Genomic DNA, 27836 nt, shown 5'->3' with positions numbered 1-27836 from the left:
GCAGTGGGAGTATATTTCAGAAGTATTCTTACATATGTCATGTCACTAAATTGCATTCTACTTTTAAAAATAAAAAATAAACTCACTGAATTAAATTAGTAAAGTTCCTATTATTAATTAGTAACCTCTTCTACTTCATTTGTTTCTTTTAGTTCTTGAGATGTAACGTACAGATAAAACTATTTACCAGTTTAGGAAAAAAACCATATATGATTTATTAGCATTGCTTTGTAGGCTGCGGTCTCTCTTGTCCAACAAGGGCTTATCTCCCAACAAAAGGCCAAGAATCCCTTGTTCGTGTAGTTGTTCATTCCAGGAGGCTGGGTGTCTCGGTTTCTCTTCAGTATACGCTAGCATCCTGAAGAAATAGGCTGTCACACCGGTGAAGGAGCGCTCCAGAAGCAAGAGAGATGAACTTGCCATGCGTGTTCATTTATGTGGGCTGCCACCAGAAAGGGTAACCTGGATTTAGGAGGTCTTCTCATGTCACGTGATCCAATCAAGAACGTCCTCACAAGTGTGTCCCGCTGTAGCTGATTCCAGCTGTGGTCAGGTAGTCTGCAGAGATTAGCTGAGGGCAGAGAGTATAAGGGATTTGAATAATCATGTACTGTTTTGAAGTTGTTTTGCATTCCCTTTCATCTGGTCACTTTAAAGACTTCTGCATCGGGGCGGAGGGATGTCCAGCAGTTACAAGCAGCGACTGCTTTTGCGGAGGACCACAGTCTGGTTCTCAGCATCCATATTGGTGGCTCAGTTGCCTGTTATTCTAACTCCTGGGTGTTTGGCTTCCTCTTCTGGCCTGTGAAGGCACCTGCACCCCTCTCTCCATATATACCTAATTAGAAAAGTAAAAATTTTGAAGAATATTTTTACATCAGGGCCAGAGAAATGGCTTAGTGGGTAACAGGGCCTGCCACCAAGCTTGAGGACCTGAGTTCTGTCCCTGGAGGTTCATGGCGGGAGGTCAGAGCTGGCCCTGAGTTCCACACACCTGGCCCATCAAGTAAATAAATAAATAAATAAATAAAAAGCAACTAAAAGAGGTTTTTATACCCTAGGGCTTCAACAGCTTGATGTGATACCTTTGTGTACCGAGGTCTATGCTGATCCTGCTTTGGGTTCATTTATTTATTTGTTTGTTTGTTTGTTTATTTTTGATTTGTGGGTTTAGTAGTTTTTGTCAAATTTGAAAAATTCTTTCAAATTTTCCTCTCTTCGGTACTCTGTTTCTCTGGGACTCTGATATGCATAAGTTAAAGCACTTGATACTATTTTTTTAAGTTTTTTTCCCCCTCATTTTTCTTTATGCTTCAGTTTGAATAGGTTTTTTTCCCTGTGTTTTTAAGCAAATCACATAATTCTTCCGTAGTGTCTGATCTACTGTTTATCCTGCCCTGAATTTTAAGTTTTATATGCATTTTTTCTTTTTTTTGTTATTGAAATTAGATTTTTTTTTTCATACAACATATTTTGATCATGGTTTCCCTCTCCCAGCTCATCCCAAATCCTCTCTACCTCAACAGAAAAAGAAAGCTAAGGAAATAGCACAGGAAACGTACAGACGCAGAGACACACACTTGCACACACAGGAATCTCATAACAACACAAAATCTATAACCAAAATATGTAAGGAAGGGAAAGAAATGCCCAGACAAAGTCATGATGAAACAAAACCATCCAAAGATTGAGTTCATTTGGTGTTGGCCGTCCACTGCTGGCCGTGGGGCCTGATACTAAATGTTGTTTGTATACCCCCTGAGAATCTGTTGAAGAAAGCAACTTTTCCTTTGCGCTTGGCTGTGGATTGGAACTAACCTCTGGCGAGGCTTGGGCGATCATGCTTACTTCTCCCTCTGCGCTGGGACTTCCTGTCCGTTAGCCTTGGGTAGGCCTTGTGCATGACCTGAGCTCACTTGTGCATCACCAGCCCTGTCATGTCTATAAGGCCTGTTCCCTTGGTGTCCTCAAACCGCACTGGCTCTTAAAGTCCTTCTGCTTCCTCTTTTGCCAAGTTCCCTGAGCCGTGAGGGGAGGGATTTGATGGAGGCAGCCTACTTAGGACTGAGGGTTCCAAGGTCTCTGACTCTGTACATCGACCAGTTGTGAGTCTCTCGGTTTGTTCCCATCTACTTCAGGAGGATGGCTGGGCAAGCCACGGAGCTATGACCAGTGCAGAGTGTAGATGTGTTTTGTTTTGTTTTGTTTTTATAGACATTCCATTAAAAAAAAAAAAACAAACCCAAAAACCAAAAAACCTTCCAATTTAGTACTCATTGTGTACATGATTCCTTTTAAGTTCCTGAACATGTTTATAATGTTTTTGTTTGTTTAGTTTTGAGCAGGGTCTTTCGCAGCCAAGGCTGGCCTTGAGTTTACTATGTGGCTGAGGGTGCTCGTAGCTCCTGGTTCTTTTGCCTACCCCTCCCAAGGGTCGGGATCACTGACTGGGGCCACCAGGCCCAGCTGTGAGTGTAATGCGACTTTCATATTTTAGCTCTCTCCCCGACTCTTGAGAGCTCCCCCAATTATAGTTTATCTTTGATCCCTGTCAGGGCTGTTGAGGTTTTTGATCAGGTGTGGTTTTATCCTGTCATATTGTTTTGCAGTTTGCTTTCTAAGAAAAGAGGCTTTGTCGGCTGAGTTAACTGGAGGTGGTTTTTGTATTTGGAGGCTCGCATTTAGGCCTTGTTGTGTTGTAGGCCCGTAATGGCTTTTCTTCCGAAGGTAATATAGCTCTCCTGGGTGTGATCCTAATGGAGGCGGCTGATTGTTCCTGGAGTTCAGCAACAATGTCTGCTGTGACTTTGAGAGCTTAACATCTCCGACCTCTGTCTCTCTGAGGCCTGAGAACTGTGCGGTTTATAGTTAGCCTGTTCCCTGCCAGGCCTCTCAGGATTCCTGGAGTCACCATGGATACTTGGGACTGCCCTGCAGCCTAGTCTCTGGTGTCCCCTCAGTGCTGTCCTTGCTGTGTTTCTCTCTGCGCTTGTCTGGAAGGCGTCCTAGGAGAACCTGGAACAACCACAGAGGTTGTCATCTTGTACTGAGAACAGTAAATTCAGATATTTTTGTACTATTTTCTGTTTATTTTTAGTGGAAGAATGAGTACTTCCTGTAAATTTCATCTTGGCCTAAAGTAGTAGTTGACATTCTTTTATGTCTGTAATGAATTTTTAATAAAAAAATTGTGAATTAAGCATGTAAACAATAATAGACACACAGCTACATCTTTTTTAATTATAACTTTATTAATTCATTCATATTACATCTCAATTGTTATCCCATCCTGTGTATCCTCCCATTCCTCCCTCCCTCTCGCTTTCACCCTACTCCCCTCTCTTATGTCTGTGACTGAGGGGGACCTCCTCCCCCTGTATATGCTCATAGGGTATCAAGTCTCTTCTTGGTAGTCTGTGATCCTTCCTCTGAGTGCCATCAGGCCTCCCCATCAAGGGGACGTGGTCAAATATGGGGCACCAGAGTTCGTGTGAAAGACAGTCCCCACTCTCTGCTCAACTGTGGAGAATGTCCTGTCCCTTGGCTAGATCTGGGTAGGGGTTTGATGCTCACTGCATGTATTGTCCTTGGCTGGTGCCATAGTTTGAGCAGAACCCCTGGGCCCAGATCCGCCCATCATAGTGTCCTTCTTGTAGGTTTCTAGGACCTTCTGGATCCTTCTATTTCCCCATCTCCTGTATTTCTCTCACTCAATAGGATGTCCTCCCCTCTGACCTACTTTCCTGGTAAAGTGAAGACTTTCATGGGACATGCCCCTTGGGCTAGTGTCCAGATATAAGTGAGTATATACTATTTGAAAACTACATCTTTTAATCTAGTTACATTGAGTATTTTGTCTGCGTGAGTGTGCTCATGTGTGTAGGTGCACACTTGGTCAGGAGTAGGTTCTCTCTTTTTGCTGTGTGTGTCTAAAAACAATAAACTGAATTAAAATCCCACTCATATCCTTTTAAGTTCACCTCCCTGCAACCCGTGTGTAGCTCTAAAATAGCGTCATGCACTTAGCATTTAGTGTGCCTTTATATTGTATTATTCAGCAATTTTAAAACTATATGGGTTTCCTGAAACTTATATTTCTTACTCAACCATGAGTTTTAAGAATTTTTCTTTTTGATATATGTAGTTTCATTAGACTTTTATATGCCACTGTTTCTGTTTTGGCATGCCACAATTTGTTTATTCTTTTGTTTATGGAATTCTAGTTAATTTCCAGTCCCCTATCATCGTGCAAAAGGAGGACCGAGGCAATATTTTGTTGGTTGTGTTCGTTAGTTTTTGTTGTCAATTTGACACAGGCTAGAGTCTGAGAACAGGGAGCCTCAATTGAGAAAATGCTCCAATCGGATGGGTCTGTAGCAAGCCTGGGAAAACATTTTCTTGATTGATGATTGATGTGGGAGGGGCCCTCTCACCTTGGGCATCATCATTCCTGGGCAGTTGGTCCTGCCTTGTATAAGAAAGCAAACTGAGCAAGCCAGGAGGATCAAGCCAGTTAGCAATGTTTCTCCATGGCCTCCGCTTCAGCTTCCGCCTCGAGGTACCTGCCTTGAGTTCCTACCCCAGCTTCCCTCCATGATGGACTGTGACATGTACGCTTTCATCCCAGGTTGTGTTTGGACATGGTGTTTAGCATAGCAATGGATAGAAAACTGAGACATTTATCGATGAAGCCGTCTCACCTGTTGTAGTGGTTTGAAATAGAACGGCCCCCAAAGGCTCATATACTGAATGCTTCGTCACTGGCGAGCAGAATGCTTAGATAGAATGCGAACAGTGGTTCTCAACCTGTGAGTCTTGACCCCTTTAGGAGTTAAACGACCCTTTCACAGACATCTTGCATATGAGATATTTATATTACGATTCATAACAGTGGCAAAATTACAGTTATGAAGTAGCAACAAAATAATCCTATGGCTGGGAGTCAGGATGACATGAGGAACTGTATTAGGAAGGTTGAGTCCCGCTGGATTAGAAGAATTAGGAGCTATGGCCTTTTTGGAGGAAGGGTGTCACTTGGGGTGGGCGCTGAGGTGCTCGCCACCTGCTGCTCAGGCTTTAGGTCCTAGCTGCTGCTGCAGTGCCACGCTCCACACCATGGTAACAAAGGACTCAACCTTTGAACTGTAAACCAGCCACCAACTAAATGCTTTATTTTATAAGAGTTGCCTTGGTCATGGTGCCTCTTCATAGTAACAGAACAGTGACTAAGCCAGAAGTCTTCTTAATGACTTTTCTTTCTTTTTTCTTTTTTTGTTTGTTTTTCAAGACAGGGTTTCTCTGTGTAGCCTTGCATGTCCTGGACTCACTTTGTAGACCAGGCTGGCCTTGAACTCACAGTGATCCACCTGCCTCTGCCTCCTGAGTGCTGGGATTAAAGGCGTGCGCCACCACCACCCAGCTCCTTAATGACTTTTCAAGAGACCTTTTTAATCTTTTCTAGCTGCTTACTAAGAGTTGTTTGTGTCACAGACATGCTCTCCAATCTTTGGTTGGCCCTTTAATTTGTGATGATATTAGTTATAGAAAAGAACAAGTTCATGCAGTTAATCCACACATTTTTCCTTTGACAGCATGCGTCTGTCTGATGGAGACGTCATAGGCTTTGACATGGAGTGGCCACCTACATACAGACAAGGGAAGCTAAGCAGGGTGGCAGTGATTCAGTTGTGTGTGTCTGAGAGCAAATGTTACTTGTTTCACATTTCCTCCATGTCAGGTTGGTATCTCCGTTTCATTTTTATATATCAACTTTCTTCCTGTAAAATTAACTTTCTTCATTAATAGGCTTTCTGTCATATCATATACTTATTTCTTTATATTTTTACTTGATATTTATATCTCTTCCCTGTGCTAGAGAATAGAGAGCTGTAATACAGAAGTTCAGTGTACATAATAAAGTTTAGAGATCTAACTGACTAGGGATAATATATTATTACTGTTACTAAAGGTGGCATTCAAATTCATTTTTTTGTAGTCAATTTTTAGTCAGGAGTGTGCATCCGATAAGAAAAGAAATAGTTAAAGTGAATGTGATTCTAATGTTAAGATTAATATAAACGTCAGTTTAACATACATACAGTAGGCATAGAATAGTAAATCCATTATACTTAACAGCATTATGGGAATAATAATGAAATGTTTTAGTTTTCCCCCAGGGATTAAAGATGTTACTAGAGAATAAATCAATTAAGAAGGCAGGTGTTGGAATTGAAGGGGACCAGTGGAAACTGCTGCGTGATTTTGACATCAAGTTGGAGAGTTTTGTGGAGTTGACAGATGTTGCCAATGAAAAGGTAGAAGTACTACATGTATTATCTCAATACACATGGTAACTTGTGTTTCAGAATGTGTATTTTTAAATCTAAATGTTAGGGTTTTTCTTCAAAAATGTACTGTAAGCTGTGTGTTGGTTTTGGTGGTAATACAGAAGTTCAGTGTACATAATAAAACTTCCAGTTCTGTTTTGTTGTGTGAGCATACAGTTGCCTAAACCAGCATTCTTCCATCTTTCCTGCCAACTCTCACTTACTCGTGTATTTGCACACTTGAATACTTGAATGTTTATTGTGTTTTTAAAGACGTTTATTCCAATAGCATTTCGTTTGTAAAGATGACTACAGTGCAGCTCTGGATAAAGAGCTCTGAGTATCAGTTTGGCCATGAGACCATCACCTATATTTCCATTGTTTCATTAATGAAATAATTAAAGTCTTACATTTAGCCAAGTATTCATTTGGCTGTGAAGTCAAAAGCATTCTAACCTATTCAACTGCTTTTTAGGAATAGTATCTTTAAGGCTTAAGCATTTTAATACCCACATTATGGAACGTCAGAGTTAAATTCACAATGTAGACTATAAATGAGGTTTTAGTGATGGACAGTTTGTTTATTTTGGTATTGTGTTTCCAGTTTTATTTGTGGTCTGGTCATTTGGTGGTGCTTAGGAATAGCTGACAATACAGGAGATTGTTTGCTATGTTGCCTTTTTATTACTCCAGTTGAAGTGTGCAGAGACTTGGAGCCTCAATGGTCTGGTAAAACACGTCTTAGGAAAGCAGCTTTTGAAAGACAAGTCCATTCGCTGTAGCAATTGGAGCAATTTTCCCCTCACTGATGACCAGAAACTGTATGCAGCTACTGATGCTTATGTATGTATTTAAAGACCTTTACTTATGATGCCATTTTTATTTCTTGTACTGAATTACTTTAGAAAAATTTTTACTGTGGTTGTGTCCTTAGCTAAAATATTTTATCTTGGTTTTTCATGAAAAATTGCTTAGGAGTACATGAAGTGAAATTCTACATGTTAATTAGAAAGCACCAATTAATAGATTGTTTAATGGCCATTATTTTCACTGTCATAAAGCCAAAGTAATGTCTAATTTCTGTGTAAAAGAATGAGAACTTACTGAAATCATGAAAGGTTTAAGCTCAGTAGGCACAAATGATTTGATGATGTATTTGGTATATAAGCAACTCAGAATAAGAAAAATCACAGTTTCTATATTTAAAGTAGCCTTATTCCCTACATTTCTATTTAAAATGTGGAAAATTTAGATAAATTGCCTCCAAATTTAGTTGCTGCTGTTCTTAGATATATTTTCATATTTATAATCTGTATGTGCTAGAATCTAGGCTTTTCTTTATAAATAGTACTCTTGTCTGTGTGTTCTTTTACTTAAATATGTCATTTGTAAATTACTTTTTCCTAGACCATACTTTCATTTATTGATAAATATCTTGTTATTTTCCATCTTGCATTTATAAAAAAGAATTTATTCACTTATTTTATGTGTACAAGTGCTCTGTTTTCATGCATACCAGAATAAGGAATCAGATTCTCTTACAGATGGCTGTGAGCCACCATGTGCTTGCTGGGAATTGAACTCAGGATCTCTTGGAGAGCAGCTAGTGTTCTTAACTGCTGAGCCATCTCTCCAGCACCTTGCATTGTTGTCCAATTCATTTCTCTTTAATCATTTCCCAAGAATTGTTAACATTTACCCATTTTAGTTTCTTTTCCTCTTCTCCACTCCTTTGTCATTAATTGACCTTTACCCCAAATCTAAGCATTAATTATCCTTTACTTCCTATCTAAGCATACATTTTTCCTTTATTTATTTAATCACTTTAAGCCTGATCCCACTTTCCCCTCCCAGGCCTACTCTCATGCTCCCTTTCCCATTTCCTTTCTCTCTTTCTTCTCAGAAAAGGAGAAGTCCCCAGGTACCAACCCACCCTGGCACCTCAACTCCCAGCAGGATTAAAAGTACCCTATCCCCCGAGGTCAGACAAGGCAGCCCAGCTAGAGGAAAGGGATCCAGAGGCAGACACAGAGTCGGAGTCAATCCCTAGGCTACACATCTACTATGCATATGTAGGGAGTCTAGGTCCAGCCTGTGCATGCTCTTTCATTGTTGGTCAGTCTCTGTGAGCCCATGGGCCCAGGTTAATTTACTCTGTAGGTCTTCTTGTGGTGTCCTTGACTCTTCTAGCTCCCTCTGTTCCTCCTACTCTTCTTCTTCTTCTTCATCTTCTTTTTTTGTTTTTGTTTTTGTTTTTGTTTTTGTTTTTTGAGACAGGGTCTCTCTGTGTAGCCTTGGCTGTCCTAGCTCAATTTGTAGACCAGGCTGGCCTCGAACTCACAGCGATCCACCAGCCTCTGCCTTCCGAGTGCTGGGATTAAAGGCGTGTGCCACCAGGCCCGGCCCCCTCCTGCTCTGCTATAACAGTTACCCTGCCCACCCCCTCTCCCACCCAGTTTCCTCCATCCATCTAGTTCAGATGTCTGTTTTCTTCTTCTGAGTGAGATTCCTGCATCCTCCCTTGGGCCCTCCTTGCTTCTTTGGGTCTGTGGACTGTGGCATGATTATCCTATATTTTATGACTACTGTCCACTTGTGAGTACATACCATGCATGCCTTTCTGTGTCTGGGTTAGCTCACTCAAGATAACATTTTCTAGTTCCATCCATTTGGCTGCAAATTTAATGATTTTCTTGTTTTTAATAGCTAAGTAGTATTCCATTGGGTAAAGGTATCATATTTTCTTTATCCATTCTTTAGTTGAGAGACATCTAGGTTTTTCCAGTTTCTGGCTATTACAAATAAGGCTGCTATGAACATAGCTGAGCAAGTGTCCTTGTGGTATAATGGAATATCTTTCGGGTATATGATCAGGAGTGGTATAGCTGGGTCTTGAGGTAGTACAATTCCCAATTTTCTGAGAAACGTCCAGATTGATTTCCACAGTGGTTGTGTAAGTTTGAATTCCCACCAACAATGGAGGGGTGTTCCACTTTCTCCACATCCTCCCCAGCATGTGCTGCCACTTGAGTTTTTGACCTTAGTCATTCCGATGGGTGTAAGATAGAATCTCAGAGTTGGTTTGATTTCTATTTCCCTAGTGACTAAGGATGTTGAGCATTTCCTTAAGTGTTTCTCAGGCATCCAAGATTCCTCTGTTGAGAATTCTCTATTTAGTTTTGCATCCCATTTTTTAATTGGGTTATTTGGTTTGTTGGTGTTTAATTTTTTGAGTTCTTTATATATTTTGGATATCAGCCCTTTGTCGAACATAGGGTTGGTGAAGATCTTCTCCCAGTCTGTAGGCATCATTTTGTTCTGTTGACAGTGACCTTTGCTTATTTTTAATCTGAACCAGAAAAACAAAAGAAAACCAACAAATACTTTAGCCGGGGAAATAGCTTGATGAGTTGAGACTTTTCACAGTTCCTTTGGCTTTCTTTGCTTCCTTGTTCACCTGCTTTTACATTTTTTGACAGAGTCTCTTGCAGCTTGTTCTGCTCCTGAACTGTCCATTTGGCTGAGGCTTGACCCTGATATCCCGATCCTCTTTGCCTCTCTCTCCTTAGTGTGGAGACCACAGGCTATAGTGTCCTTATTCTTGAAAGTCTGTGGGATTTGATTGTTTCTGTTAAAAATGCCCAGTATGCATTATGGTTCATATGCTGACCAATATTCTCAGTTGGCTTAATAAAATCTCAATAATTGGATAGTGTCTGTCATCAAAACAGATGTCTCTCACTAGATTGTATTTGTTAGATTTTGTTTACAGATAATTTCATTTGGATATCTACTTATTATACTGAAAATGAATAAATGAAAATTTAAAGCTATATTTTGCAGCCAAGGCAATTTTCTTTTTTCACTTGAAATAGGGCTTACTTGAAGACATGGGTCTTTGCATAATAGAATAGTTTGATTTCATTTTGGGGGAATGTTTTAGAAATCATTCTTGTAGATTTTACTAGAGAGGTGATGTATACATTTGTTTTGGTTATCTTTAACTTGCACTTTGTTTTTTATAGGCTGGTCTTATCATATATCAAAAATTAGAAAATTTGGGTGATGGTGTGCAAGTGTTTGCTCTAAATAAAGGTATGTTATGGCCTAAAATAAAATGTAAAATGTGAATTTTCTGTTTTGTGGATTTGTTTCAAAAAGCTAATGCATCTTTGGAAAGTATTATGCTACTTCTTAAGTGTCTAAACAATGTTGCCATGAAGGTGACACCCATCAGGAGTAAGGATTGGAGTTTTAGGTACTTTAATTGTGGGAAAGCAGGGCTTACATCACTTCATTGTGTAGTGTTGCTACTCTTCCGTCTGTGGAGCAGGCATGTCACTGTCTTTGATAACATCAGTGAGCCAACCAGCTTATTCTTAGCTAGAATCATACATAGTCTTTTTGCACTCAAGACTCTCATGTGTATAAGATGTGCTGTAGTGCTCTGCTTTCAGTTGCTCTTTTCTTCACTCAACTTCATTGTTCTGGTCAAATGTGTTGATAGTGTAGAGAGTACATGAGGAGTCAGCCAGGAGGGTGGGTACGTATTAGCTTTTGTGCCTCATAGACCAATGGTGAGATCTTTGCCATCTGATCGGTAATATATCTCTTTTCTCATTCTTGAAACATGGACAATAGCAAAATATCCATCCCATAGATTAGTTGTGAGCACTAAGGGGACAAAATACTCAAAAACACTTTTGTTGATGGCCAGAGAGAATTGTTAAATAGAATGAACATTCCTAATACATAATCTGAGATGCTTTGAAATCAGAAACTTTCTGAGTGGTAACATAATTTACATATTCATTAGTATATTTCACTGAATAAATTTCCTAGAAGAAGTAATCCTCGAGATAAAACCTGAAATAGGAGCAGACATTTGCTAGCAAAGCAAAAGGGAAAATGATAGGTACAAAATGTCAGAGGTAAGCTGTCTGTTACAGTATAGGAAACTATTGACAGTGACAATGGAAGGTAGGAGAAGCAGAAACATGAAGGAAGACAAGCTATGCTATAGACTTTGCTTTTCTTCCTAAGGGCAAATTGAAGCTTTTCACGGTTCTATACATAGAAGTGAAATGCACTGTGTTTAAATCAAACTAGCAAAACAAGCCGTAGAGTAAAACCAACACACTAACAGAGAGCCAGAGAGGAGGAAATTGGATTGTAGGATGACAAAAGAATTGTGGGGAAACCTTTTGGGAGGTTATGACAGTAAGACAAGGAAGAGGAAATGGTAACTTGAGTTGGTTATCTGTGTCTAGGGTTGACAGAGTTGTATAGCTTCACACTACACTTAATGGAGAAGTAGAGTCAACAGAATCTGATGTTATGGTAGACATGTGTCAAGGATCCTGCTGGGCTTCGGTGGCCTGAGAGATTAAGGGGTAAAAAAACTTTAGGGGTGAATTTGTTGTTGTTGTTGTTTGTCATTTCTCTGTGTAGCCTCAGTTGTCCTGGAACTCACTCTATAAACTAGACTGGCCTCAAACATAGAGCTCCACCTGCCTCTGCTTCCCAGTGCTGAGATTAAAGGTGTGTGTCACCACTGCCTGACTAGAGGTGAAGTTTTACAGTTGTTGTTACACATCCTAAAGGAGAGAAAGATCTCAGATAGAAGTGGGTGGTGGCCTGCAGCCACCTAGGTCTGTAGGTTGTACCTCAAAGGACAATTTATATGAGATAAAACGATAGGATGAAGAGTAAATTGTGGCTGTGGACCTGCAAAGTTTTGGTGTTCTTTCTTGATAGCCACAAACATCTTTTTATTAGCTGTTTCCTGCTGCTGTGATAAACACCACACCTTGAACAGCAGTCTCAAAGCAGAGAGAGCAAACCGGAAGTGGGGTGAAGCTATGCATCCTCAAAGCCACTCCCAGTGGCTTGCTTCCTAATCCTCTCCAAATGGAGCCACCAACTGGGCATCACGTGTTTAAATGCCTCAGTCCATGGAAGCTAGCTGTTACATAAACCACCAAGGCACCATACTGGAAATGCGAATCCGTAGGGAGTTCATAGCGGAAGTTGCTGTTAGAGATGTAGGCTGTCCTGCCAGTGGTGAAACTGGGTGAGAAAAAATTGGGAGTGAACGAGATGAAGAGCTGAGGAGGCATCAGCTTCAAGGTCACACACTGGCATCTAGAAAAGTCGATTGGCAAAGAGGATTGAGAAGGAGTATCAGTAAAGGAAGAGGGGAGGCGAAGGAAATGCTTTAAATAGGAAAGCGCTGTCAGCCCCTTAACCCTCGGAGGGTTTGAACTGTGTGAGCATCTCAGATTAACAATTAGGGTTGATAATGTGGTGCCTTCCCAAAGGAAGCTTTGCTGCTAAGGGGGAAAAGCTGAGCTGTGGTAAGGTTAGGAGAAAATGGGAGCAGAACATTTGAGGACGAGCAGCAGGCGTTGGAAGCTTAAAAGAGAAAAGAGAGGGCATAAAATTGCCACCTTAAGAGTAGAACAGCGGGGTCTGTGTCATGAGTTTAAACTCAAATGGCTCATTATCATTTTAAGTATGTTTTGCTTAAGTATGTTTTAAGTTTAAGTATGCCTGCTTGTGGGTAGGCATCAATTAGCTGAAGAGTTGAGTGTAATTAGAGTAGGGGTTTTGCCAGGTAAGTTCGATAGAAGTTGAGAGTCTATGTGTCAAAGGAATGGACAGGCTAGGGTGGCTAGGAAAGGAAAGGAAGCCTCTGTGGGGAGTGGGCGGAGTCAGTAAGTTTTATTCCGGTGTTTACTCGCTGAATTGGGGAAATAAATCGTGCTGCAAAGACTGATGGGTACTTGTATTGTTTTTATTGGGCAGCCTTAAGTAGGGGTCTGATTGTGGGAATGAGCAGCTCAGGTTAGATGTGGAAGAGATGGTTGGAAATGGAGGAGGCGAGGATACAGGGTCCAGACCAGTGTGGAGCAGCTCCGTGGGCGTTAAAATCACTAGGGATGATCACAGAGTAGTGGAGGGGAAGACAGGTAATGGATAATTAAATCTAGCCATCCCTGAATAAAAGGATGTGGTTTTGATGTCACAAACCAAACAAAGATAGCTAGCAATCTGGAATCGCAAGATCGGAAGGAAAGTGAAGAAAGTGACTTAGGGATTCAAGAGGAATGGTTTTTGTTTTGAAGAGAATAGATAAAAATCTGAATACTAATGCTATATTATGATGTAGTTAAATAAAATCTCTGCTTTTTAGTTTGAATATTAATATTAATTTTTTTTTAGCAGAAGAAAGCCTACCTATAGGGATGAAGAACCAGTTGAATTCAATGTCTGAAGAAATGAAGGACCTAGCCAAGCATTTTCCTGTCACTTGCAGAAATTTGGAAACTCTACAGAGGTTAACTATTCTGCTTTTTAAAATATTTATTTTATTTTAAAGTATGTGTGTGTGTGTGTGTGTGTGTGTGTGTGTGAGTGAGTTTGTGTGTGTGTGTGTGTGTGTGTGTGTGTGTATACGTGTGTCCATGGTGGTCAGGGATTTCAGATTCCCCCTGGATCTGGAGTTTCAGATAGTTGTGTAGCTAAATGTCTTTGGAAGAGACTTTGCTATGGTCCAAGTGACTTCTTTGTTAAATTTATTCTTTTAAAAGCAGAAATGCTCTAAGCAGTTCCAATTAGTAATGCAATTTGGGAGGTAAAATTTACTCTATAGAAATGTGAAACAGTTATTTGGGATAGACAGTATTTGGGCTTTGGGGAATTACAATAGTAATGTGTGTGTTTTTTACTTTTTATTTTTTGGTTAAGATTTGTGATGTGTTAATTGAGAGCTTTCTTATAGAACCCAGAAACACCAGCCCAAGGACGGCACCACCCGCAATGGCCTGGGCCCTCTAATTTGGAAAATGCTCCACAGGCTTGCTGACAGCCCAGTTTTATGAAGACATTTTTTCTCAATCAAGGTTCCCTTCTCTCAGATGACTATATCTTGGGTCAAATTAGTATAAAACTAGCCAGCACAAATGGCTTGTCAACTTGACACACAAACATACCACTGTTAAACTTTCGTTTCTTGTCCATTCCCAATATCACAGCTTAATAAAGGCATCACGGGATAAAGCATTTTACAAACTTAAAAATCCCACAGTCTTATAAAATCAAACACTTTAGAAGTTTTCTCTTTAAAAATATCTCAAATCTCTACCCCCCCAACTGTTGGCTCCTGTAAAATCAAAAATAACGTAAATACTTTATTACTTTAAGAGGGATGAACCAGGGAACAGTCACCATCTGAACAAAGCAAATTTGAGCTCCCTACAGTGTAAACAGTGCGATGTCCAATGTTTGGGATCCGCTCATGATCTTCTGGGCTGGGGCACTTCTCCAGCCCCACCCTCTGCAGCACACAGCTTGTCTTCTGGGCTCTGGCTGGCTCCACTCCACTGCTGCTACTATTCTTGGTGGTCACCCAGTAATGCTGACATCTCCAAAATGCTGGGGTTTTCTGCTGCAACTGGGCTGCACTTTCATTACCAGCCTCTCCTCGGTTCTTTTCATTGTGCCAACCCATAACTTTTCTCCATGTCCCCTCTAATCCTGGGCCTTCAACTACTGGTGGAGTTGCATCTTCACCAGAGACCTTTCCTGGCCTCTCCCAGTACCTAGCCTCAGCTGCTGTCCATCACCCCTTTATACCTCTAACCCAGTACCACTGGGTGAGTCTTCCACTACCCAAGTTCAGCTGCCAGAGTGAGGTACAACCTTGGCCACCTCTGGAATAAAGTGTTTGTGTGCTGACTCTGAAGCAACGTCTCCCAGAAGATTTCACCTCAATGGTGCTGGTCTCTTCTTAATCACCACTAATTTCTCAGCTCCAGCTGATCAGCATCAGTTGTCCCAGTAAAGCAAAGTTTTACTTCAGTGGTTCTTGTCTCTTGTTAATCACAGCTGCCATTTCAGCCACAGCTAACCAGGACCACAGATTTTCAACTTAAAAATAGCAAATAGCCTGGATAGGGTCTTTAAGGGACGCTCGGTCTTCCCTCTGGAACTTTACAAGCCAGGCCTCATTGTCTGCACTTCTCTCAACATTTTTATCTTCCAAGATCCACAGAACAGCTCCCCAATCTTTGAGCACTCAATGGTTTTCCTAGCCCAAAGTTCCAAAGACCCAAAGTCCTTCCACAGTCCTCTCCAAAACAACACGTTTAGGTCTGTCATAGCAATACCCCACTCCTGGTACCAATTTGAATGTGATTTTTATAGAATACCTGCTTGCTATAAATTACATATATCTACTGCTTTGCTTCATAATAGTAAGCTAAGTAGGCTTTATTAGCATCAAGAACTCACAGAGTGATTTAAGGTTTATTGCAGAAAAGAACAGGTTTTTGTGTGTGTGTGTGTGTGTGTGTGTTTTTGTTGTTGTTGTTGTTGTTGTTTTTCTTCAGAGGACCCTGATAGGCTTGGTGTTATTCACTGTTTAGTCACTGCTTTTAAATTCAGTGTGTACTGTGGTATTGCTGCAGGGTACTTGACATTCTGCTGGGTGCTGAGCTTGTCTGCTGCTAACAAATGAGCATGAGAGGACTCTGTAAGGAAGGAAAAGTGCACGCTACCTTGCATGTCTGCACAGGCCAGCCTTTAGTATTAGAGTGAGTGGTTATGTCTTATTTTGATGTGAGTGCAGGAGGATAAATAAGACATTGTTAGTTGAACTATGTCACTGTTGCTATAGCAACACATTTATCTCACAATTAAATTGCTTCATAACTGTGCTGTCTTGTAATAATGCAGTTTCCAGTGTGGAAACAACTCCTGGAACAACTCACACTTTAATAGTTTATTCTTCTGGGAGAGCAAAGTTTCATCTGAACCATTAACACAAAAATTTACTGGGCCTACACAAAGATTTCAGATTACATAAGTCATTGATTTACATCCTGAAAAATTAGAATTCATAACCCAAAGCATGCATTACACAAAAAATGCACCTCTTTGCTTCTCACACTCCTTTGACTCTCTAATTTCTCCACTTATTAGATAGTTCTTCTTTCCTTAGTACAGAGGACTGAGCTTGAGGCCTTGTGCACACCAGGCAAGCATCTTGGAATTTTCATTAAATGTAGGCCTGCTGTTTGGAGTTCTGCACTGTGTTTCTTATTAAGACTACACTCAAAATGTGTTACCTACAATTTCTAATTTTAGTTTCTTTCAAATTTAGCGGTAATTCAGTATACTTGAAGTCATGTGAATACAGTGTCCTAAGAATTTCTATGTTTTTTTCTTATGAGCTTTAATAGTTATTTTGACTATAGGATATATTTTTTTGTTTAAAAATTTTTATATATTTTTATCATGTTTTTCCCCTTACCCAACTCCTCCCAGCTCTTCCCTACCTCCCACCCTCCCAACTTCAGGGTTGAGCTCCTCTCTCTCAACAATCAATCAATCAAACAAACAAAAGTCAAGACAAACAAAAACCAATAAGGAAAAGCAATTACCCAAACAAAGTGAAACAAATAGCCTACAGAAAAAGTATGGAGCTCATTTTGTGTTGTCAACTACTTACTCTTTCCTGGCCATGGGGCCTGCCTGCATTGTGCTTGATATACCCAGTGACACTTTATTGGAGAAAATGGATCCTTTCCGAACCATATCCGTCAAAAAGAACTTTTTGCTTGGGCTTTTTTTCTGGATTAATCCTTTGTTGTTCTTGTGCATTCTACCACAGTCTCTGAGAGTTCGTATGTTGGATCAGTCTTGTGTCTGGAAGACAATATTTCTGTGTCCTTTTATTGTAGAATTTAGACCATTAATATTGAGACTTACCTATGAACAGTACAGTTTTTGTTGTTTGTTTCTTTTTGATTCTGGTATTTTGTGGTTCCGGTGTGGGTTTCTTCCCTTTCTTCTGATTTACTGGTCTGGGATTATTCTTTGTGTTTTCTTGGGTGTGGTTAACCTCTTCAGACTGAAGATTTCCTTCTAGCACCTATGCGGTCAGTAGTGTCGGGTTGGTAGAGAGGTATGCTTAAGATTGGCTTTCTCATAGAATGCTCCCCCCCCTCCATCCATTGTGATTGTTAGCTTTTAGATATAGTAGTTTGGGCAAGCGTTTGTGGTCCTTTGTTGCTTGTAGAACATCATCAGTCCAGGCCCTTTCTGGCTTTCAAAGTTCCGATTGAAAAGTCAGGTGTTGGTCATCCCACCAGCTCTTCTGTTCTCATGGCCTTGGGGCAGCCAGCTTTCCCACCTGCAGGCAAGGGGCAGAAGTGGGGGAGGGCATTTCTTCCTCACCCACACTGCCACAAGACAAGTTGCAGAGCCAGCTTTCCACACTTGCGCCCTCAGGCTACGTCTCAAGCCCAGATCCAGGGATTTGAATTTGGCCACCCCAACATCTACCCCATTGATGAACTGCTGGAGTGCATGAAAGGACCAGTCCTACAGATCCAAAACTACAGGACCTCCATGACACAGCACAGCAACAGGATATGTGAGAGGAGTGCAGTGAGGCTCCAGTAGTGACAGAGTAGCAGAAGCCAGAGGCTTTGTACCACACCAATGAGTCATTGTAATGAACGTTTGCAAGCAAAGAAATGTGGACAAAAGGCTATACTGTGGGACACACTGTGACACACTACAGCTTCCACAATGAAAGGTTTTTTTCTCTTGGGGGGAGGTTGCGAGGGTGGAGGGCAGGTATGAGAGGAGGAGGAGATGAGTGAGATTGGGGTACATGATGTGAAATTCACAAAGATCGAATAAATTTTTTTAATTTTTATTTTTTAAATTAATTTATTCATATTACATCTCAGTTGTTAGCCCATCCCTCGTATCCTCCCATTCCTCCCTTCCTCCCACTTCCCCCCTACTCCCCTCCTTTATGTCTGTGTCTGAGGGGGACCTCCTCCCCCTGTATATGCTCATAGAACCAATAAATTTTTTTAACAAAAATGTCAGGTATTGTTCTAATGGCCTTGCCTTTATGTTATTTGGTCTTTTACCTTTGAGCCTTTAATTTTTCTGTATGTTTAGTATTTCAGTTGTGTTTGGGGGGAGTTTCTTTTCTGGTCCTGTCTATTTAGTTTTCTGTCTGCTTCTTGTATGTTGATGAATATATCATTCCTTGGATTGGGAGAAATTTCTTGTATGATTTTGTTCAAAAAATATTTTTGTGCCTTTATGTGGATTTTCTCCTTCCTCTGTATCTATTTTTTTATTTTTATTTTTTTTACAGTCTTTTCATAGTATTCCACAATTCTCAGATTTTTTTTGTACCTGGATGCTTTTAGATTTAACGTTTTTTTATTGAACTGTACATTTCTTCTACCTTGTTTTTAAGATCTAAATGTCTTCCTTCCATATCTTTGATGTGTACCTCTGAGGTTTTTCTTTAACACACTGAGTTTTTCATTTTCAGCTTGGAATTTCTTTGGTGATTCTGTTTCTTTGTTAAATTCTACTTTCATGTCTTAATTTTTTTCATTACAGTGTTTGTATCTTTACTGTTTTCATTATGGCATTTGTTTATATCTTTTCTAACATCTTTGAATGATTCATAATTGAAGTTCTTAGCTTATGCTTCAGCTAAATTGCCTTTCTTGGTGAGATGCTGGCTTCTGTGGGAGGCATGTTGTTGTTGTTGTTGTTGTTGTTGGTGGTGGTGGTGGTGGTGTGTGTGTGTGTGTGTGTGTGTGTGTGTGTGTGTGTGTTTGGATCTAAGCATCTGGGGTTATGATGTTTGAAGTGTTTCTTGGTGTAGCTATCTCATCTTGTCTTTGTTGGGTGGGTGTTCTGTTCTTTGGTTGTTCTTGCCTACCTGCATCCTAAGTTTGGTAGCTGTGGGGTCCTGATAGAAAGTAGCATAGACAGAAACAGTTTCTGTGAATCAGAAGGTATCACAAAGGAGCAGAAAGGGACTAGGAAGGAAGACTGAAAGGCACACAGGGGAGAACTAGGGGTCCCTGGGTGTACACCAAGAGGCAGAGTCCTCAGGGCATGATGTGGTCTAAGACTAGGGACTTCTAGCCATGGCCTATATTAGGAATAAGCCTGGAGAGATCAGATGGTGGCCAGGAAGGACAATAAAGATTGCTTCCAGGCTAGGGTGGCACTGATGATCCTTATAAAAGAGTGTGGTTCTGAGAATTGATGGTTGTCACAATGGATGGAAATGGGCTAGAAGGAAAGGTTGAGAGAGGTTGGGGAAAGAACTAGAGGGACTCTGGATATACCATCCAACAAGTTTTTAATAGAATTTTGTTGGCTTGTCTTGTGTGTTTAGTCCATAATGTAATAAAATAGTTTTTACTTTGTTGTTGTGGCCATATCTTATTGATGTACTTTATGTTTCATTAAATTAATTATAAAACAGAAAAGGGACATCTGGCATAAATGCATTCAGGACTGAATTTTTACTGACTTTTAGTGACTATGCAAAGCTATTGCAAGAATCAGAATTATCTAAGCACACAGGCTAGTTAGCTGCCACACCTGTGGCTATAGGGAAATGTGGAACAGTTTTAGTCCAATGGGTCTCCTCAGGAAGCTCTTACTTAGTAAGAACCTTTAATACCTGTCTTTATGGGCTGGAGAGATGGCTCTGTGTGCTCTTCCAAAGGTCCTGAGTTCAATCCCCAGCAACCACATGGTGGCTCATAACCATCTATAATAAAATCTGGTGCTCTCTTCTAAAAAAGAAAAACTTGTCTTTATGATGGATAATATTAAATCTTAATAACATTCCTTGATATTTTTAGGGTTCCTATAATATTGAAGAATATTTCAGAAAATCTATGCTCATTGAGAAAGGTGCTATTTGCTCCTACAAACACCGAGACTGAACTGAAACAGGGTAGTAGTTTGAACTTATTGTCATCAAAGAATTCAGCTGCTGTTGGAGAACAAAAGAAACAAACTGGAGAACAAAGGACTTTTCCTAAAATTAAAGAAGAAGCATGGGACCCAGAGCTTGACAGTTTAGTGAAGCATGAGGAAGCGGATGTATTTATAAAGAAAGTGAAGCGGGAGGAGGCGTGGTTTGAAGATGATGGAGACGGCAGTCTGTCGAAAGAAGACATGGAAGGAGCTTGTTTGACATCCGGCATAGCAGAATATGAACTCCAAACTCTGGAGCAGCAGGCTGAAGAAAAAAACTGTAATGGTGTTTCTCACCAATCTTCTGAGGTACAGAACTGAGAAGGAATAATGTATTCATTCGCGGTTGGCTTGCTTTGTTGTATAAATGCACACAGAGCAACTATTTTACGCTTTGTGGGAATGCACAGTCTCTGAGGTAGCTGTTCAGTTCAGCTGCTGGGTGGTAAAGCAGCATAGACAGAAACAGTTGTGCCTCGTGGGCTTCAATAAAACTTTATCGACAAATATAAACAGAGGGCCACCGTGACTTGTGAGACCCACTTAGTATAAAATTAGCGTAGGTGAAAGATTTTATGTCGTCAAGAGAACCTTTGTTGGATTTTGGATTTTGCTGCTTTACTACTTATGCCTTTTTTTTTTTAAAGGTTTTTTTGTTTGTTTGTTTTCTAGACAGGGTTTCTTTGTGTAGCTTTGGCTGTCCTGGACTCGCTTTGTAGACCAGGTTGGCCTCGAACTCACAGTGATTCTCCTGCCTCTGCCTCCCAAGTGCTGGGAATAGCTTTTTGGCGGATTCTAAGTGTTTACTCATCCAAACTTGATTTGGGGCATAGGTTATATTCCTTGAAGGGTGTGCTTTACAAGAGTCTGTTCTTAAAGAGCCAGTGCACTCTTGTTTCCTTCTAATTTTAATTAGCTTGCTAATTACTGAAAACGCTCATTGTTTCTGGGGTTTTTGCATTTTTTGCAATAACAAGTTGTATTTTAGATTTTGAAAAGATTGTATAGGATATTTCTCCAAATTTCATTATAGAAATGGAAACCCAGACTTACATTCTTTGGTTTTTATAACAACTTTCCATGTTTCTATTGAGTATGGAAATGTGTTGTTTTAAAAGTTTCAAAATATTCTCATCCCAACCATTTGGAAACCAGACCCCCTCTTTAGAAAATACTGTCTTTTGCTGACATGGGTATTACTCTAATTCTGTAGAAATCTCTCATTAGATATATGAACTTAATATTTTTTTATATAATAGAGAATTATGATCATGATTTTGACTTAACTGATATCTTTTATCCCAATTATTGCCATCTTATTATATAATGATTACTAGCATTGTTTTTTATTATTTGTTTAAGACCCATTTACCTTTCTTAGATAAAACATGGATTTTAAAATCTTTTGATAGCTTTAAATTAAGCATATTATTTAAGGCTATTTTTCCTCTTCCATCTCTGAGTTAAACATTCAGCTTTTGGGGAGGAATTGCTTCATATTTCTTCTTGATTTTTTTTGCATGTATGTGTTGTATTTGTGTATCTGTATGTGTGTGAGAAAGAGAGCGAGATGGGGGTGGCATTCACATTTTATTAGGCACCTGATTCCTTGGGAAATTATTGTAAAGATTCTTCATATCCAAACACCAGCAGCAGATCAAGTAAATAATATATCTAGTACTTTTAAAAATAGATGTTCTTTGTAAAACACTGACTTTTTTAAAGGATAATGTAATTATTATATGTTAGACTTTGGTATTTTTAAGTTAGTATATATAATTACTTTTTTTGGTTTGTATAGATCTTTTCAACGTTGTGTAGAATTTCATGTATTTGAACGTTGGAGAGACTCAGTTTGGCATTTGATTGACTTTAGAACTTACACATTTGTTTTTATTTTGAATGTAGATTTTATTTCAAATCTGTTTATCTAACTTACCAATCTTCTTAAGTATGTTGCTTCTTTCTCTTTGATATGTTTAAAAATCATTCTTCTCCCTTTCTCTTTTCTCTTGTCTACTCACCCTGTAAACATATAAATATGATTTATATGCTGGACGGGGGTGGCGCATGCCTTTAATCCTAGTACTTGAGAGGCAGAGGCAGGTGGATCTCTGTGAGGTCAAGGCTAGACTGGTCTATAGCAAGTCCAGGACAGCCAGGCTGCACAGAGCAACCCTGTCTCGAAAAACCAGAAATAAACAAGCTTTATGCATTTGCCTGTTAAAAGAGAGGAAGATGTCTCAAAACTTCCAATGAAAACAACAGAGAATATAGAGTCAATTATACAGGAAGTTAATGTTTGAAATACTTTCTTTTTAAAGCATTTATCTCCCAATGATGATGAAAACGATTCCTCTTATATAATTGAAAGCGATGAAGATTTAGAAATGGAGATGCTTAAGGTATGTTTGCACATAAGAAAAAGTTACTTTAAGTTTTTTTTTTTTTTTTTTTTTAAAGAACACTTAAGTAACTGAAATACTATTCGGTTCTAAAGCAGATGCCACCACAATGCAATTCATACCCATTATTTAATGTTAGACTTAAAGTTTCTCAGTTTACATTTCCTAATATATAAGTAGTCTTAGGTATAATACTGTGAGTTCTCAAATGTGTTCTGTGTTCCTTGTATCTCTCTCTCTCGAATGGAATGTGGGCAGTGGCTAAGCACCTTAGCATGAAACTGACTTCTTGTTCTTCATGTATATGCCACACTTTAGACATTCTGTTTTTACTAGTCAATCATTTACAGTCTCTGCTTTCCTTTCCTTTCTTTCCTTCTTTCTTTCCTTCTGTCTTTCCTTCTTTCTTTCTTTCTGTCTTTCTTTCTTCTGTTGGTTTTAAATACTGATTACTGTAATTTTCAATGGTTGTTTGTTATTTTATGTTATGAAAGCTGAGGTTTAAATATGTGCATTTTCTACCCCTTCACTCAACCTCCAGCTTATCAAGTGTCATGAATCATATATGGACAGGAAGAACCAGACTAGGAAAAAAGAGAAAAGCACAGTTTAGTTAAATCAAGTGAAAAATGGAAAAAGAATAACATATCTACTTTTTAATCTATCAACTTTAAGTTAGTATCATTTTTTAAAATGAAACTAGAGAAACTTTCTAGTTCTTTAATTTTGAATCCCAGTAGTACAACCACAGAAATAATAAGGATGTGGATTCTTAGTTAACTTGTAGGTTTGAATTCTCACTTCTCAATGGATGTCCATTGCATGCATCAGCATTTACCACAAAACCTGGCTCATATTTCAGCAATATGAGCTAAGTCACAATCCTTTCACTGGTTATCTATTTCTCTGGTACATTTTGCTCAAGTGATATAGGATACTTGTGGGCGTCTGTAACATATATTATACATTGAGTATCTCTGCTCTCCGAATATATTGGTAGAGTTAAAGAAACAGAATCACCTGGTTTTTGTTTTTGTTTTTTCATTTTCTTTTTATAGGATTGAAGCCTTATACTTTCAAAGATACTCTTAAAGCCAAAGTAAAAACTAGAAGGTCTTATAAAAAAATGAAGAGAGCTTTGGTTAGATGAATTTTCCTATTGCTCCTTAGTAAAATGTTTTATAAAATTAAGTAATTGGAAATATAGTAATATTTTTGAAATAGAGAAAATATATAATGTCAAAAAACCTTATTTTACATAAGTAGTATGTCTTTCTTAAAATAGTGGAATCTTTTTTATAGTTCTAAAACACATCTGTTGCTTGCTCATAATTTAAGTATCATCTTTACTCATGAAAAATGCAAGAGACATGTAATCTAGAGAAACTTACTATGAAAATGGCATTAAAATTTGTATTTTACCACTTAGAAATCTAAAACATTGAAGCCCAATAAGGAAAACTGTTTAAATTATGAAAAATTAAAATTTATGACAGATTTCCCGAGGCAGTTCATTATATGCTATTAATGAACTTTGTTTATGCTGGCCGTGTTCCATCCTGGCCTTGTGCCTTGCAGCCATTCTCCAGCACATATTTATAGAGGAGCACACATGTTCTTTTGTGCTGTTGCTTGCACATCTGCCAGCTTTCCACAAAATTGTAGGCTTTGTTAATAACACTCTTTTTGTGCTTGGTAAAGAGATGCCATATTGTCAGTGTTTTGCTTTAAATTTTCTTTTAAACTTTCAGTCTTTAGAAAACCTAAATAGTGATGCAGTGGAACCAACTCATTCCAAATGGTTAGAAATGGAAAGCAATGTGAGCCTTCCTCCTGAGGAGGGAGGTGGAGATGGGGGTGAAGCCAGTGAAGAGGAGCAGGAAGAGGAGGGTAAGACATGGGTTGGAAACTACTCACCTTTCACTGACTTTAATTTTGTGCTAGTTTTTCAGTGTTGTGCAGTTTAACAAGTTGGTGGCATATAGGTACATTTAATTCCTTAGTGCTCTTGTGGTGAAATAGTTCACTAATTGCTTACATTAAACCCCGCTATAAACGATATGGATATATGCAGTCTGCACCCCGGGAGCTTGTGGTTTAAACGAGTGTCACACCAGAGGACTTTCCTCTAGCCAAGAATGCAGTAAATGGGTGTGCAAATGATAGAATTATCATGTAAGTGTAAATACTCATAGTTACCTTGGCAGATTGTAGAGTCTTCTCCAAAAGTAGAGCTTACACTACACTTACACTGTATTGTTGTGGGGAAATGTGGAAATTTCAAAACATTTTGTAGGTGGACGGTATTTATAAATGTTGATAAAATATTTTCCTCTGATTTCTTTTATTAGGTGCACCCATCTGTTTTACTTTTCTATTGGAGTTGTTCTGACGTGCAATAACGTTTATTTTTCATCTTTAATGATAGCTTATCTAGAATCCACATTTTATCCTTTCTTGGCTGCTTGTAGGTTTTTGTATCTAAGGATGGACAGTGGTGGGCACTAGCGTGGTGCAATTAAAATTTTTGGCCAAAGATTTTGGTAGCTACATTTACCTAACTAAATCGGGTAGATAAATGACTAAAGTAGATCAAAGTTACTAAATTTAGGTGACTAGATTTATTTTTAACAACCAAACAAAAAATTTATTATTTACTATATAGTTTGGGATAGTAGTGTAATTTATGTTTCTCATTAATTGAAACTTGATTCTAATATGAAGTTTCTATTGGCATTTCTATTGATTGCTTTAGTTCGGTTCATTCTAGATGTTAGATCCTGCAGGTGTACCTAATTACACAACACTGCTAAAGAGTGATGCACTAGCACAGTTCTCCTTTGGTAGTGATCCAAGGTCTCTCCTGGTGTCCTGAGAGATATCTATACAATGAGATCCCATCAGAACAGGGAGTGTTAGCACGTTACCCACCACTGTTGTCTTTACGAGAAGCCAACGAAAGGAACATTTGCCTCTAGCTACATGGAATAATTCTTTCTGAACATAAATGTCAACTTTATTATTTTATTTTTTAAAGACTATTTATTGCCGGAACCCAGTGCAAAGCAAATTAATTGCCTCAAGACCTATTTCGGCCATTGCAGTTTTAAACCGTGAGTGTGATCTCAATGAATTAAATGATGTATTTAAATTTTTTTCACAAAGAAAAAAGTAAATAATCTTCTTGTAACAGTTGTAGCTTAATTTTGCTGTAGTCGTACATGTCAAATGTATATCATGTGCAACTGCAAAATTATTTGAAATATTAATTATATAGATTTCTTTGTTCTTTTTTTTAAGAAAAGAAGCATTTTTAACTGGGCTGTTCTATGTAGAAATTACATAATAAAAAAGAAATTCCTTTCCCTGCTGACTTATCTTTCATTAAGTATGAAATTGTGGGAAACAGGCATCCTTGCCTGCTTTGTGCAGGTGTCCCCAGGCACCTTGCTAAGGCACCAGTTTGAGGGGCTGTCATGATTTACTGCTTTGACATATCAAAATATATTTACATTGAAAGGGCTGTCTTAGTCAATGTCTTATTGCTGTGAAGAGACACCATGACCACTGATAAAGGAAACATTTTCTTGGGGCTGGCTTACAGTTTCAGAGTTTTAATCCGTTATTGTCATGGCAGGAGGCATGGCAGCACACAGGCAGACATGATGCTGAGGGAGGAGCTGAGAGCTCTGCACATGGATCTGCAGGCAGCAGGAAGAGAGAGTGACTCTGGGCCTGGCTTGAGCTTCTGAAACCTCATAGCCAGTCCTCAGTGACGCATTTTCTCCCAACAAGGCCACACCTCCTAATCTTTTTAGATAACACCACTCCCTATGCTCTTGTGGGGGGTCATCTTTGCTCACACCACCACAAGGGCACACTAAGAATTAGAAAAAAAATGGGAGGAACAAAAATGAGATTAGGAACAAGTAAATTTGAATAAGACCAGTAAGAAAGTAAAAAATCTAAACTGGGTTTTCTCAGCTTTGAGAATTTAAAGCAGAATTCATGTAAGCATTTCTTTCCTTCTTTCAATTTGCTTAAAAAACTAAAAATGAAAACAAAATATAGCCTCTGTACAGAAGAACACACATAGATATATAGAGAGGTAAAGTCTGATAGCTCAGCATGCTGGTCGGTATAGACAACGCTCAGATCAGAGTAGACTGCCATCTGCAGAAGCAGAAGGTCTCATCTCCAGCTGAGTTTTCCTTTGCACCGTCACTTTACACAGACCTCTCATTTCAAACCTACCTTATACTTTAGATATGGTTAATATACATACTATATGGAAACTCCCAGTTATTCAGGCAGCCTGAGTGAGAGGTTGATCAAATAGTGTTTTTGTCTCAAAAAGTTAGGACTTGCATATATTTATAAAGAAACTCAAAAAAAAAAAAGTCTGAAAGTGTTTATTAGAGAGCAGAAGTTGAATAGATCTGAACTTGTGCATTGGATTGTTATTGATAAAGCATTTCACTTTTTACCTCAAGGGTTCAGTGGAAAGTCATCCATTCTGTATTAGAAGAAAGAAGGGATAATGTTGTAGTCATGGCAACTGGTAAGTTATACTTAAAGTAAATAATTTAATCATTTAAAAATCATAAAGGGCTTAAAGTGCTTAATCTTTCACAAACTTAAAATATAGGAGAGAGTCAACAGGAAAAAGATTTCAAATTTATGCATGAATTAACGTTATATGTCTATTTACTCTGCTATACAAGCACACTGTAAGAAGAAAATAAAACATCAGGAGTTTATTTTCACTTTTGTGCATTACTTTTATTCAAGGATATGGGAAGAGCTTGTGCTTCCAGTATCCACCTGTTTATGAAGGCAAGATTGGCATTGTTGTTTCGCCTCTTATTTCTTTAATGGAAGACCAGGTTCTCCAGCTCCAGTAAGTAACGGTATTATCTCTACATCACTGCCTTTGATGGGCAAGCAAGAAAGAACATTTTAAGACAGGGTCTTACTACAGAGGCCAAGCTGGCCTCTTCTCACTCAGTCCAATGCCCCTTTGCCCAGTTGTCCCCCTCTGTTTGTTCTATAAATGAAATATCAGATGATAAATATAAACCTAGCTCACAGGATTATGTTTTGGGAAGTGACTTGATCTTTTTTATTTTTATTTTTTGAGATAGGATCTAGAATGGTGTTGCTCTGTCATCTTGCCTTGCCCTGCAAGTTGGGCCTGCAGAGCATGCACTACTGCACCTGCACTTATTAGTAGTAAAGGAAGTGCTAGTGGAAGCCTTTATATTCATTCTAGAGGTCTCTA

At 39.0% G+C, this 27836-nt stretch overlaps 1 protein-coding gene across 3 annotated transcripts in view; it reads left to right on the top strand.

Annotated features, from left to right (window-relative positions):
- Positions 1-27836, top strand: part of WRN (WRN RecQ like helicase) — a 121386-nt gene that overhangs the window by 25475 nt on the left and 68075 nt on the right. The window contains exons 2-13 of one of the 3 annotated variants that reach the window (XM_084759657.1): positions 3718-3799; positions 5592-5737; positions 6166-6314; positions 7020-7169; positions 10352-10421; positions 13551-13665; positions 20033-20459; positions 22475-22555; positions 24307-24445; positions 25593-25668; positions 27049-27116; positions 27347-27455. In XM_084759657.1, the coding sequence (XP_084615783.1) occupies positions 3771-3799; positions 5592-5737; positions 6166-6314; positions 7020-7169; positions 10352-10421; positions 13551-13665; positions 20033-20459; positions 22475-22555; positions 24307-24445; positions 25593-25668; positions 27049-27116; positions 27347-27455 (1559 nt within the window). In that variant the 5' untranslated portion in view covers positions 3718-3770. The remainder of the gene's footprint in view (positions 1-3717; positions 3800-5591; positions 5738-6165; positions 6315-7019; positions 7170-10351; positions 10422-13550; positions 13666-20032; positions 20460-22474; positions 22556-24306; positions 24446-25592; positions 25669-27048; positions 27117-27346; positions 27456-27836) is intronic. The other 2 variants (XM_084759656.1, XM_084759655.1) reach the window with 2 other exon arrangements.

Source organism: Acomys minous (assembly GCF_964271855.1).
Source record: "Acomys minous genome assembly, chromosome: 15".
In the NCBI taxonomy this organism is placed as follows: domain Eukaryota; kingdom Metazoa; phylum Chordata; class Mammalia; order Rodentia; family Muridae; genus Acomys; species Acomys minous.
The sequence above is the reverse complement of the archived record's forward strand: the minus strand, read 5'-3'. Positions and strand labels throughout refer to the sequence as shown.